Below are 13,788 nucleotides of genomic sequence, written 5' to 3'. Positions count from 1 at the left end.
TTTTTGAAACTACTATTGTGATTTATAGGGAGCATATACACAAAACTCCATTCTTAACCTTGGATCTTACACATCATCTGCATAGGATATTACATAAATGGGAGTTTTAATGTTGTCATATATTACAAGTTCACTTTTACAATTATTTTTTTCTCAATACTTGAAATAATATCACTTTTTGGTTGGGACAACCTCTAATTCATCTAGTTGTCCATACAAATTTAAATGTTTTTTCAGCATGTCAACAGCTGTTTTTCTGCAATTCTCATTTTAAGATATAATCTGAGAAATGTGCACATTTTAGTTTGATGCGTTGATATGATTATTATTAGGGTAATAATGATGTCAGTTGGCTTGGCTGTGCTATGAACCAGGAGTGAGTTTAAAAAGAAACCCATACAAAGTGACGAACAAGAAATACAGTGAAGTTAAAGGAATTCTGTTAAAAGATATGTCATTAACTGATTATGATATAAACTGGGTTGATCAAATACAATTTCAGGGCTGTGGTATCATCAGAATTTGACACTTGTGAGTTATTGTATATAACTGATTTCCTTATTACTCAGTTTGTATAAATAGCAAAGCCCGATGAATTTTAGGTGGAGCTGCTGATGTCAATTGTGTTTCATTCTTTTGATCTGAAAATTTCCTGACAAGAAGTTATCGTCTGTAGTGGGTTGATTGTTTGGCTGCATGGGAACTATGTACCGGATTGACCATGGCCAACTTCGATCAAACAGATGCACACAGTCTCAGAAATATTAAAAGAAGAAAACGAAAAAGACCCTGGCGATCTCTAGGTAAAGTGTAAATGAGTGGGGTTTATTCTATTTAGTAATACTTTGGTGAAATTCCCACCCCTGTCCTGTTCGTGGGTAAAGCCTTTGTTTACTTTATCGCATGTGTGTAGAAGCGTTATCTGTTGATGGCAGTATTGTTACGCAAGTGTTATTTTCCATGGAGATACCTAAATATGTGCAAATTAACTTTTTATTTATATAACCGTTACCACCGTGTCCGTAAAGAAGTTTAAGTGAAGGTATGGCTGAACTGTGTTACTGAGGGTAGCCTCCCATTATTATATATTTGGAGGAGACCTTCCACATTTCATAGGGTAAGTATTTGATACTGTTATAAATTATTGTTAAGTGTAGTAGTTGGCTGTATTGTGTTGTGTGAAGTATTGCATAAATTAATGATACGCAGAAACTCAATTAAATAATAGGAGGCTATTTCATTCTTCAGTGTGGTGGCGTTTATTGGATTGATGTTTATTTGATGTGGATGACAGTAGAAAACTTGTGAGATTTGATAAAGTATGGCATGTGCAAGCTTAAGGAATCATGTTGGGGTTCCATTTCAAATTCACCGGAAACCAGAAAGAGAAGGTTAGATGTGGTATTGAAACATTTGCATCTAGAATTTTCAATTTAATTAAGTTAATTGACAGCGTTGCTTCAAGAAACGTGTGAAGCCCATTAATCTGGAAGTGTATATTTATAATGCTGTGTTCATGTGTCGGGCAAGAATGGTTTGTGTTACGCATAGTAAACAACTCATAGTGTTTCATTTTCGAGACATTTCCAGTCTGGTGACTTTTCTTAAGAGGCTTGTATAGCTAGGATATTTTACACTCAGTTATGTAAATCTAAACCACCCCATTATCATATTTTCTTATTAAATTTATTACAACAAAAATATGAACGTAAATTAATTGGAGTACAGACATGCACAAGAAATCCATATAAATTATTGTATTTCATATTGAAAGATAAAACTCTTGGTTGTGCATGTGTTTATCTGCTAGTAACTAATGATTATAAGTAATGGCAAAGTAAAGTTATTTCATTCTTAAGTATAACATCATGGGTGTGTATGGGGGTAGTGGAGGTATAGCTGCATGCATTTTTAACATCGGCACTTGATGAAGGTGAGGTGAGTGGTCAGCTTCACACCCCAGTTGATTACCATCAGGAAGAGACTCCAGTACCCATTGGATAGGCCCCAGTGACTGGATGTGATTGCAAAGACAAAAAAAGTCCATGTTTCTATCAGGAATTGAACCCTGCATGTCCAGTCCATAGCCTAGTCACTATAGCTTACTGGCAGTTATCCCAGGGTGTGGCAAGGATAAAACTGGTGCTTCCTCCTTGACATTTGACTGTGTAACTGCTTACATCTGACTAAGTGTTAGTTGGGTTAGATTAAGTTATTGATACTTAGTAAGCAATCCAGATATTTTTCTTAGTATTACATTTTCATATATTTGTAATTTATGTTCCCCTAGAGCAAGTGAAAACATTTAAAATTTTGTTTGTGCACTTGTAAAAAGTAATGAACCTCACTTCCTTACATAGGTATGCCCTTCCTGATAATACAATACATATCAGTAGCAAGAGGGTGTCCAAGGTAACATGACCTTGAGAATTGTATACTTTTTTAGAATTTGAGGTGGTTGCAGTGATGAGTATGAAGGTGGCTGTCTTCTGGGTTATAGCACCAGAGGTCCTTGCTGCCTCCATCAGCAGGGAGGATGCAGGTAGCAAAGACCTATGAAATTTTGGTGCATTTCTATGAGACCATACAGACCCAGAAGATAGCTATCTCTGTGCTCTTTTTGTTTGCCTGAATTTTATGCTAATTTTGTAGTGAATTTATACCAGCATATATTTATTGTACTGTAGCAGAATTGTATTCACCAGCTGAATAGAGTGTATTTGATCAAACCTTGACCTATCCAGTAGTGTGAATTTGGTTGTATAAACAAACAAATAGTATACATATATGCATTCCTATTCAGTGTTGTTGTATTGACATTCCTTATCTACAAGAACTGTTGTTCAGGTTATTTGTTTTATTAGAGTGCCCTTAAAAATATCACTGAAGTGTTTTGGTTTTAAAGTTTTGTAAAGATAAGCTGCTGATAAATTGATTGATTACAACTGTCATATAAGAAACTTGCTTATCTGTAATCATACTTTATATGAAGTAAACATATAAGTGAAACAGGAATATAGAATCATCCTAAGGAATTTATTAATAAATATTTTTCAGATTTAGTAACTGAGAATGACAATTGTAGGAATACAACATTTATTTTCATTTCTGATTTTATAGATATGCACTTTAAGTAATGATAATTGTGCTAGACGTAGCTCAGATATGTTGTGTTACATTAATGTTATGTATCTTTATCATTTAAGCACCTATTACTGCTGTTTTAATGGTGAGCCATTGGACTGATAGTTTATTTAATGTTGCTGTCTGTGGCCCAGATTATGCCAATGTAACCTCATGAGTATGTTTATTCAGTGTGTGACACATCATGGTGATGACTGCCACCTGTAAGAATTAGTTAGTTTAGTCAGTTAGTTAATTCCTTTTATTCCTCTTGGGAACATAGGGCTGATATAAAGATCCTCCACCTCACTCGGTTGTTGCCGAGTGCCTTTATTTCCTTCAAACTTTTCCCCTGTGATCTTGCTTCCTTTTCAATAGATCTCCGCCATGTAATACTCGGTCTTCCTCTTTTCCGTGCTCCTTGGGGGTTCCAGTCCAACACTTGCTTTGAAATGCTCTCATCCTCTTTCCTAAGCGTGTGTCCCAGCCACTTCCATTTCCTTTCCTTGATCTGTTGTATTTTCGTTTGATGGGTAATTCTCCCCAATTTTTCATTTGAAATGTTTTCTGGCCATCTAATTTTTAGAAGAAACCTGATACATCTGTTGATATAACTTTGTAATTTTTGCATTAGTTCTTTAGTGACTTTCCAGGTCTCACAGCCATATAATAGGACAGATTTTACGTTAGTATTAAAAATTCTCAATTTAATATTTGGAGAGAATGAGTTTGATTTCCAAACAGATTGCATCTGGGCAAAAACGCCTTTTGCTTTTTTTAATTCTGTTTATAATGTCTTTGTCTGTTCCACCTGTATTGGACACAGTGCTGCCAAGATAGCAAAACTGTTCCACTTTTTCTGTTGTATGGTCTTCTATGGCTAACCTGTTCACTTTTTTGTTATTTATTCCCAATTCTTTAGTTTTCTCCCTGTTGATTTTTAGGTCATATCTTTTTCCTATTTCATTCAGATCAGAGATTTTTGTTTTGCGTTTCTTCATGGCATTGTGCTAATAAACATATATCATCCGCAAAATCCAAGTCTTCTAATCTTTCTGTAAAAGTCCACTGGATCCCTCTTTTGACACGTGAAGTTACATTCCTCATCACTTTGTCTATCACTAATGTGAACAACATGGGGGATAGAATACATCCCTGTTTTAACGCCTGGGTTAACAGAGAAAGATTCTGAAAGTTTGCCACAATTTTCTACTTGATAGGTATTATCCTTATACATTTCCTTCACTATTTTAATATTTTTTTCTGGTATTCCATAACATTTCATATTTTATCCCTTTTGACTCTATCTAAGGCTTTCTCAAAATCAATGAAAGTCATATATAAAGACGAGTAATATTATAAAGATTGTTCAATGATAATCCGAAGTGTATTGATTTGGTCAATACAAGATTTTCTTTCTCTAAACACCGCTTGTTCTTTTCGTAGTCTATGGTCGATTGCTTTACTTATTCTTTTCAGAATCACCCTTGAGAAAATTTTGCAGGGTACTGATAATAAGGTTATTCCCCTCCAATTCTGGCAATATGACAAGTTTCCTTTCTTTGGTATTTTAATCATTAAGCTGTTTCCATTCTTGGAGTTTCTCTTCTGTTTCCCATATCTTGTGAAACAGTGGTTGTAGCATTGTTGCTGTAGTTCCTATATCTGCTTTTAAAACTTCTGCTGTGATTTTGTCACCGCCAGGAGCTTTTCCCAACCTGTAAGAATTGCATTTACTCATTTCATAGCTTAATTAACACCAATCATGTAACAAAGCTTAGACTGTTGGATTTTTTTTCCTCCTTGCACATTTTATGGGTCCTAGATGCTTGAGAATTAATGGTAGTTGCACAGAATTAATTTTTCTATTTATGGTAGCTGTAAAAATGATTACTATGTAACTTCTGAGACTTCTCATGTGTCTGGGAATGAACATGTAAACTAGGATGTAGTTAGAAAGAAAAAAAGACAACCAAGCAAAGTTACTTATTTGCTGAAGAGCATCATAAAGGTATGCAGAAGCCATGGATTTTAGACTATGTGTATTTATTATTTATTAGTCTTCACAGTGGATAAAAGTGAATGGCTGTCTACTTGCTTCTTTACCCTTATTTGAAGTATCCTCCCAGAACCAGTTGGGTAGGAGACTGGAAGGATGCAGAGCTATTTTGGACATGGTGGTAACAGATCAAATTACAATGCCCATGCCAGTAATTAAACCCAAACTGTTTCTTCCAAAGGTTACAACTTTACTGACAGTTATCACAGTATTAATTATGTCCTACAATTGTTTATTTTCCTGTATTGTATTTGTGTAAGTATAGTGAAGACTTTAGTTGCTGATTTTCATACTTCATGCACAGACTCTGTTAAGAAAATTATGTTTGTAAATGTAACAGGCATTTTATTCATTAGCTAAAAATTTATTTTCAAAATAAGAATGTCTGGTGTTATTTTATTCTGAAAGAAACAGAATCACAGCCTTATTCCCTGTGGTTGGCAACAAAGAGTTCTGCTGTGTCATCTGTACATTTTCATTGTACTAGTATATGTAATGAATAGTATGTTATGTAATGCAGCATCTTGCGTATTTCTCTTTATTTCCTGATGCGTAATTATTTATGACCTTGTTTGCAATGGAGTCTGTTCATTTTGTAACTTCTTTGTTTATTAAGTGTTTATTGAGTTAGCTGGTGTGTGGAACTGGCAAAATTAGCAGTGAACATACAGATCTGAAAATTTGATCCATTGTTCTGCAGGGTACATGTAATTTTGATGATGTAGATTTTTTTTAAGGATGAAATGTAAATACAGGCATAATATCAGAAATTTACGGGCAGTAGAAAGTATTTTTTTTAAAGAGTTATCATAGTCGCATGTGACCACAGTACAGTTTTATTATATTTTCAATACCTATGCCATTGTCAGTTGCTTTTTAACAACCCTATCTACTCTATATTGCAAGTTCCAAGTTATTAGTATTGTTATAAGCAGGAATGAATGCCTTTAGGACTTTGTTTGTTGCATGCAAATTTTTGTGGTACCTTGCATTGTAATTGAATTTGCATGGATGAATCTATCAGAGATACATAAAATTAGAAATCTTGATACAGGATTTAAATTATTTCAATGTCCTGACTTTGAGTGCGGGTGATTAAAAATTATGACTTCCTCAGAAAGCTGGCAAACATTACATATAACATTTTGATTTACATTGAATTATCATTCCATTTATGTTACTTGGAACTTCCAGTGAAGAAGTTCCTGTAGAAATTTATGGTCTCTTTTGAGTCCAGTAGTTCAAACAAAACACATTTTAAGGATTAGAAGTTTAGCAGAATTGTTTTTCGCAATCACCATAAGTAGTACGTATAATGTTTTGAAATTTTAATGAGGTAAGGTTATGGACATGGTATAGTTACCAAAGTAAAATGTCTTCTTATTTGGCATGCCAAATTTTTACATCTTTCATCTTTGTCTCCATAGTACCGATATTGTGATGTTTATGTTCTAAAATATCACAGGAATTTTGCCATGGAATCATCATTTTATTTAAGCTTATTATGAATTATGAGGAAAGCAAAATGAGAAAAAAGCCTATTTTTCAAGGGAGTGCTGATATTGATGTATTTATATTTATGAGGAGAAAATATTATAGAGAAGTTGATGATGAATTGTTCCTTTGCACTCTCTTCGGTATACTGAGTTGACATTATCTTAATAATGCTATCTGAGAAACATAATATAATGCTCTTATAATAAAGCAGTTTCATGGATCACATATTTTTATTAATTTTAATATGCCTTATCAAGAATTGTAAATTGCTTTTATATTGTACAGAGTTCAAGTTGGTTCTGTCAAATTGAGATGGTGTATATTGTCTGTTTGCAGTAACACAATGAGCTCACCTCCCATACCTGTACCTACTTCAGGTTCCAGGCACTCTGCATTTGAATCTCAGTCCCATAGTCATCCGAATGATTCTGGAAACAAACTTGTGCTATCTCCTGGTACAGCAAACAGAAATCCAGGTCTGTATGTGAGATTTGAGGTTCTCAGGGCACTGAAGATGTCACTGTTGGTCTTCTGGGTTTTGACACTATATTGACTTTAGGTACACACCTTTTCAGAAGGATGTACTGCCTCCATCTGCAAGACTGAAACCAAAATTGACAAGTGGTGTATATATTGATCTTTGTGAATGAGGAAAGGAATTTAAAAATTGATAAGGAAATTACAACTTTTAATACTGTATCTGTACTTATTTATTACACATGCAACAAGTTAATCTAAACAAAAAAGGATGTGGTGTACATCAGTGTTCCAATATAAAAGAAAACATGGTACAAGGATGTGGCTAAGTTCTAAAAAGTTAATTTAAATTTGTTCTGACTTTGGGTACTTTTGCAGAGAGATGTCAGAATGTGGTCACAACCATAATCTAACCCATTATAAATTCTGTGGATTGTGTTATAATGGGATAGCATTATGATCTTTGTAGAATATTTTTGGGCATTATGGCACACTTAACATGGAATGTGCAATGTTATGTTCACTGAAATTGTATGGGTATGATAATACCATATTTATTTTATGCATCATTTTTATTATTTGCTGGTGCATAGTGATCAGTATAGTCATTTAATGACTGTATATCATGTATCTGATAAGTTTACTTCAAAACTTTCTTAGCTGGATGTATATCCTGGCTAATAGAATATATTTTTGGTTTTCAGTTACTGCAAAAATTTGGCATCACCAATCAGAATTGTAGTAGATTAAGAACTATAGTAGTAAAGAATGTTGAATATCCTGTTTCATTTTATTTGTCCAAGCAGATGACAAGAAATCTAGGCGAACAAGTCTACAAGTTCTTTTACCAAAACTGCCCTCTAGTGAATCTCTCAACTATGGTCCAAGTTCTCCAGGTAACATTTTTCACATATGAACAGATATAATGCACAGAAGTGATATTCAATTGATAGTATGTTTTTTACAATAACAGTTATTATGCAGGGTTACCTATTTGTATTTAATTTCAGGCTATAAATCCTGTTTCATTTCAGCCTTACCAGAAAATAAATTAGGATGTGAGGGGGATTGGAGCATTTATTAATGTAAAACACATATAATGTCAGGTCTTTGTATAGTTTTGGAGCCTGTCATGCTGTGGTATTTAATTTATTATATGGCTGTATAGATCAAACTTTTCATGCTTTTCAGAACAGGAAATGGTATATGATATTCACTTGCATTAAATATTATGTCTCTCCTGTCTTTATCATTTTACTGCACTAAAGAACTATATCACAATACTGTTTGTTTTTCTTATACGCACTCACAGTGGGATGTTATATAAAAGGTTATTAAACAGCTTTTATATTAACTAACCCAAGAAACATGTTTGGTTTGTACTGGCTCAGGATTAGGCTTCAGTTACAGACTTTCCTGAACACAGTAATGACATTTTTAGTCCTATGAAAGAAAGCAGAGAATTGTATTTGTCAGTTTAGCAACTATAAGCTTTTCAACATGACCCTGCACCAATGACTATTTTTTATTCATGTCACCAAGGTTTAATTCTAAAGTTTGCTGTGTGTCTTCTATAGTTAAATATACTGAAACATCACTGGAAATAATTGTTAGTATCTAGATACAAACTTTGTTTCCATATCGTTTTAAATCTTGGAAATATAAACTGTTGTTTATTTTGTAAGATAAATTTAGCCTTTTGAATGTCATATCATGCTTCACCATTACTTGTTGGTATGTTGCAGATTCTATTTACTGTTGTGTTTTCAGGTGTTATAAATTGGCTTGATAATAGTGCAAAAGCTGACCATCCTTCACCAGATAAGGTGAGCATTGATGTTTTTGAAAGCATTTTTTAGTGTTGTCACAAATACATGTATTTGAATAGATCTACTACTTTGAAAGTTATCCACTCTGTTTTGCTTGAAATGAATATGACTTAATGGAGAAATTTAAATGTAAAATATTGGTTTGAAAAAGTCCTGTTGTATATATGCCTGACTTATTTTTTTATGAGTGTAATGTCACAAAATACAAACTGTTTTGGTCTCTTATTGCACATCAGATTTTACAGCTAAGTGGTAATATTCCAAATTTGTATTTTTTAAGTCCCGAGTTTTCTTCAGCTCCTTCAGTAACTGAAAATAGACTGTGACCACTTCCTTCTGCATTATTTACAATTCACTATTCACAATCATTCTGCCATTTGATACTTCATGACCATTCTATTAAAAAACAAGAATCGGTCAGTTATTACAACACGGCTAATTAAATTTATGTGGTATTTTATATTCTCTGTCACATTGCTGGGAAATTTGTACACAGCACATGTTGACAGTATTTAATTTGCCCAGCTTTCTTAGTGGTGTATATATTTTATGCCTCTTTGTTTCAGCTCCACACACCAGACACAGATAAACTCACGAGAAAGGAATCTTACAAGGCTCAACGAAAGAATTACTGCCGTGAAAAAAAGAGGGTGGCAAATGAGCTACTTAGCTCACTTAAAGATCCATCTGTCATTGTTTTGGCTGACTGGCTGAAAGTTAGAGGAACACTTAAAAGCTGGACAAAGCTGTGGTGTATTCTGAAACCTGGGCTGCTACTGCTGTATAAAAGCCCCAAAACAAAAGTAAGCAAATAGAGAGCATATACTTCATAGCTGTGTCATACAAAGTTACTCCCAATTACATCACGTTATCACAATTATCCAGAATTACACCAAGATGCCTGAGCTACCTTTTGTTATTTTGAGTTATACCTGTTACACTGAGCTGCTACAAATTACACAAAATTACTCTTGAGTTTCCAAAGTTTTTGTCATGAAATACTGGAAAACATTTGGATGAAAAGTGCATTGTGTATTGAATGTACCAGCATAGACCATCAATGAAACACCACTATTTTACTAAATGTTAGTTTAAGGATGCATAAAATTGATATTGTGGATTGGTCTTAATATAATTGTAACTTTGGACAAATTATTCCCCTTTAGAGTAACCATTGGGTTGGGACAGTTCTTCTCAATACTTGCCACGTTATTGAAAGACCATCAAAGAAAGATGGATTCTGTTTCAAGCTCTTTCATCCCTTGGAGCAGTCCATATGGGCACCTAGAGGACCAGAAAAAGAAACAATAGGTGAGAATTAATTGTATGTATCAAATTACTTGTTAAATTGGTGACAGTGTGGATTGTTACCCAGACCCAACTTCCTGAATCGGTGTTGAGTTGCTGTGGTGTATATAAAGAGCACTTTAATAAAGACACATGGTTACTGCTGTTCACATTCAAGTAATTTTATGAATGATTCCCAGTATGCTTCTGAAGGGAGTTTGTGAATTAAGTAAAGGAAGTTGAAACAGACTTTGGTTATTTAATAATGCTGTCTTAACTGCAAGGGTTACATAGCATCAAATATATACTGATTGTTTAAATTTTAATAGGTTATAAATATAAAATATTATGTCGCAGTTATAAGACTTTTTATGGTGTTGTGCCTATCTTTTTTTATATATATTTGTCAAGGTAGGGATTTCAAGCTGTTTAAACTCATTGACTGGTAAAATTAATGAGTGCAAAGTTACTTGAGCATTGTCAAATAAACCACATATAAATAAATAAATGAATACAAGTAATGAAAATGAGTGTGTTTCATTATTATCTTCTTTTATTCTGTGTTAACTGTGTTTGTCTCCGTGTGGGGATTAACAAGGTTTGTTATGCATCAGTGATTTTTCAATTTTTCAGACATGGGCATAAGAAGGTGCTTAATATGTTTAAATTTAGTGTTATTGAAAATAAAATTTTGTGTTCTGGTACACCCAGTACATGCTATGTATGATATTTCTGTGTATGAAGAACTCCCATTCTGTAAAAGTCTGAAATTGTTTTTTCTCAGATTTTTAGATTCTGGTTATTGAAAATACATTTTTGTTTTTCAAGCCTCTCCCATTCGTATCTTTCTAATTTCAAGTCTTATACTAAGGTCAGATTACATAACTGCAGAGATTTTTCCCTTGATCCCATAGTTGATGTACACAATATGAAATTGAGCTTGTACTTGACTGTGAAAGAAACTTGTAGTTTGGAATTCTTATAAATAAACCAGTGCTGGCCCTTTGGTTATGTGTTCTTAGCTTAGGCTTGCACTATTTAGCAGAGCATACAGATTATTATTTCAACTTTTACATTACAGAATATAAGAGGGCTTCCCTAGGAAGATGTAATTGTAAGCTTGTCTTCTTTCTGTTCAGTTAAACAAAAATAAAATGTTAGTTTGATTTCTTGTAGGTGCAGTAGTTCAACCACTACCAACAGCTTACTTAATCTTCAGAGCACCTTCTCAGGCTGCTGGAAAGTGTTGGTTGGATGCTTTGGAATTGTCTTTGCGATGTTCATCCTTGTTAGTACGCTCGATGAGCTCCAAATCGTCAGGAGTTCAGGACACCACAGCCAATCATGAGACACAGTGGAGTGAGGCTGATTATGAAAAGCACTTTACAGACCATGGTGAGTCCTGAAACTATATAACACAGTTGTGTTATCTAGGCCAGGGGATATAACATAGCTTTCTGGAACCAGTGATAAAATCAAGACAGATGTGTAACATAGTTTGGAGTATCTACCTTCTGGATAAATGTATTATTTTGTTTGTTCATTGTTTGGCTTATTTTAAGAAAATTATAGATCATTAGTTTTGGATTCTTGGGTTTTTGGACCTTATCCATCAGATGATGGACAAAGTCCAAAAACCCAGCAGTCCACTTGGTATTATACCATCATCATCCAAATCCCTCAGAATTGATTAGCTTTTGTGTGTGTAAAGACAGGAACTAAACTTACTTTTTCAGAGCTTAATTGATTTTCTCATGGTTTTGAAATATTTAACTCATAATTGCATATTATAAGACTTTAATCTTTATTTTCCTCTTTGGGTTGTGTTTAGGTTAACAATATTATTAGATTTGATTACAAGTAGTTACAATATTGAAGTATCTTAACAAACAGAAATATGATACCATTTTTGAATTTCTTCCCCTATCCTGTTATGTATATTTTCCAGTTGATGCTTTGCCATCCATTGGTCGGTTATTGAAGAGCTTCTGTCCAAAGTCTCCCATCACTCCACATAGTAAGATGTTGCTTTCAGCTGCATCTTGTAGCTCCCACGGTACTACAGCTTCAGCTGAGTTCCGCTTGCAACCTCACCCTGCTGGAATGAGTCCCTGCCCTTCCCCATCCCCCTTTTTCCAGCAACTGTATCATGCAGTGGCTTATATGGAACAAGAATTAAGTGAGTCCCCATCTCATATGTGTAGTAGTCCACACCCATGTTCTTCGCAGCATGACTTCAGGCCCTGTACTTCTTTCTCCTACACAGACTCTCCCATTCACCTTTCTTCTACTTCTGAACGAGGTGCTGAATGTGGCACTTTCCATGTAAGTGTTCCCTCAAGTTGTGAATGTAGTGATTCCCCTCAGATAACTCTAGTCCCCTCCCCTCACAACACAGATTTGGATGACATCAGCCAGCCAGATGTTGGAGGAGTTGGCGATCATCTCAGTGGAGCAGAGCAGGGGTCCTTGTCCGAGTCAGATTCAGAAGCATCTGTCAAAAAGGAGGAGTCACATGAAGCAGAAGGAGAGCCACTTGAAACTACTTATTTACATCATGGTGAAGTGGAGGAGTTTGGCAGTGTAATTACATTTATCATTTGTATTATTGTATTGCAATGTTAATCCTTCCTTTAAAAACCTGTTACTGTTATTAACCTGTTCGCTTGCATAGACAGTGAAATGCCAACTACATTCTTTTGTCTCATACAGTAAAATGATAATTGGCACAATGATATGCTGTAAAATTATTTTTTTGTGACAGTAAATACAGTTTCAGCATGCTCACTCTTTGAGCATTTATTCACATGTAGAAAAGACCAACCAGCTTGAATCTTATGAAAAGTAATGAGTGATATTAGTAATGTAATAATACAAAAATTGGTTAGAGGTACTTCATGCTTTGCATATGTAAATCACATTGTTGAAGTATATTAAGAAAATCACTTTTTTGAGGACTGATTCCCGCACCGTAGCCACGCTGTCTGAGGCATCATGCTTTGGACCAGTGATACAGAATGTGCGCTGGTTCGAGTCTCAGGGAAAGAAATTTCTCATGAGATTTTCGATTTGTGTATGGGACCGGTGCCAACCCAGCATCATGAGGAAATTGGGGAGCTACAATGGGTAGCGTAATCCGGTCATAAAAACTAGCAATGGCTGGGGGTTTATTGTGCTGACCACACGTCACCCTATATCTGGTTGGATGATTGTTCACCTCTGCTTAGGCATGTGAATGTGAGGCCAGCAGCCAGCTAGTCGGCTTAGGCTCTCAGATGGCTGTTATGCCACGGATTATTATTATTATTATTATTATTGAGGACTGATTGTGGTCATGAAGACAGGATTCAGCTAGTTTGTGTGAACTTTGATTTTATTGTCTGAATATTGGACTTGTGGAGGACTATTAAAAAACGCATTTTGTTTTGGTGTAAAACTTCTGTGAAAATATTGTGTATTTTATAGCCACTGACCAGAAATAATTTCATATGGTCATTCTGTAACAGAGTGTAGTAT

At 34.6% G+C, this 13,788-nt stretch overlaps 1 protein-coding gene across 6 annotated transcripts in view; it reads left to right on the top strand.

Moving 5' to 3' along the window:
• Positions 1-694: 694 nt before the first annotated feature.
• Positions 695-13,788, top strand: part of Orp8 (Oxysterol-binding protein-related protein 8) — a 25,719-nt gene continuing 12,625 nt past the window's right edge. For 2 of the 6 annotated variants that reach the window (XM_022068361.2, XM_022068360.2), the window contains exons 1-8: positions 1,160-1,391; positions 7,016-7,155; positions 7,963-8,052; positions 8,927-8,982; positions 9,552-9,788; positions 10,152-10,296; positions 11,449-11,667; positions 12,671-12,855. In XM_022068361.2, coding sequence (XP_021924053.1) covers positions 1,327-1,391; positions 7,016-7,155; positions 7,963-8,052; positions 8,927-8,982; positions 9,552-9,788; positions 10,152-10,296; positions 11,449-11,667; positions 12,671-12,855 — 1,137 coding nt within the window. In that variant the 5' untranslated portion in view covers positions 1,160-1,326. The other 4 variants (XM_022068363.2, XM_022068362.2, XM_087351679.1 and 1 more) reach the window with 4 other exon arrangements.

The sequence above is a fragment of the Zootermopsis nevadensis genome, unplaced genomic scaffold, assembly GCF_977971745.1.
Source record: "Zootermopsis nevadensis isolate Lab colony 2312 unplaced genomic scaffold, Znev_1.0 Znev_ptg000002l, whole genome shotgun sequence".
In the NCBI taxonomy this organism is placed as follows: Eukaryota; Metazoa; Arthropoda; class Insecta; order Blattodea; family Termopsidae; genus Zootermopsis; species Zootermopsis nevadensis.
This window is presented reverse-complemented; position numbering and strand designations above follow the sequence as displayed.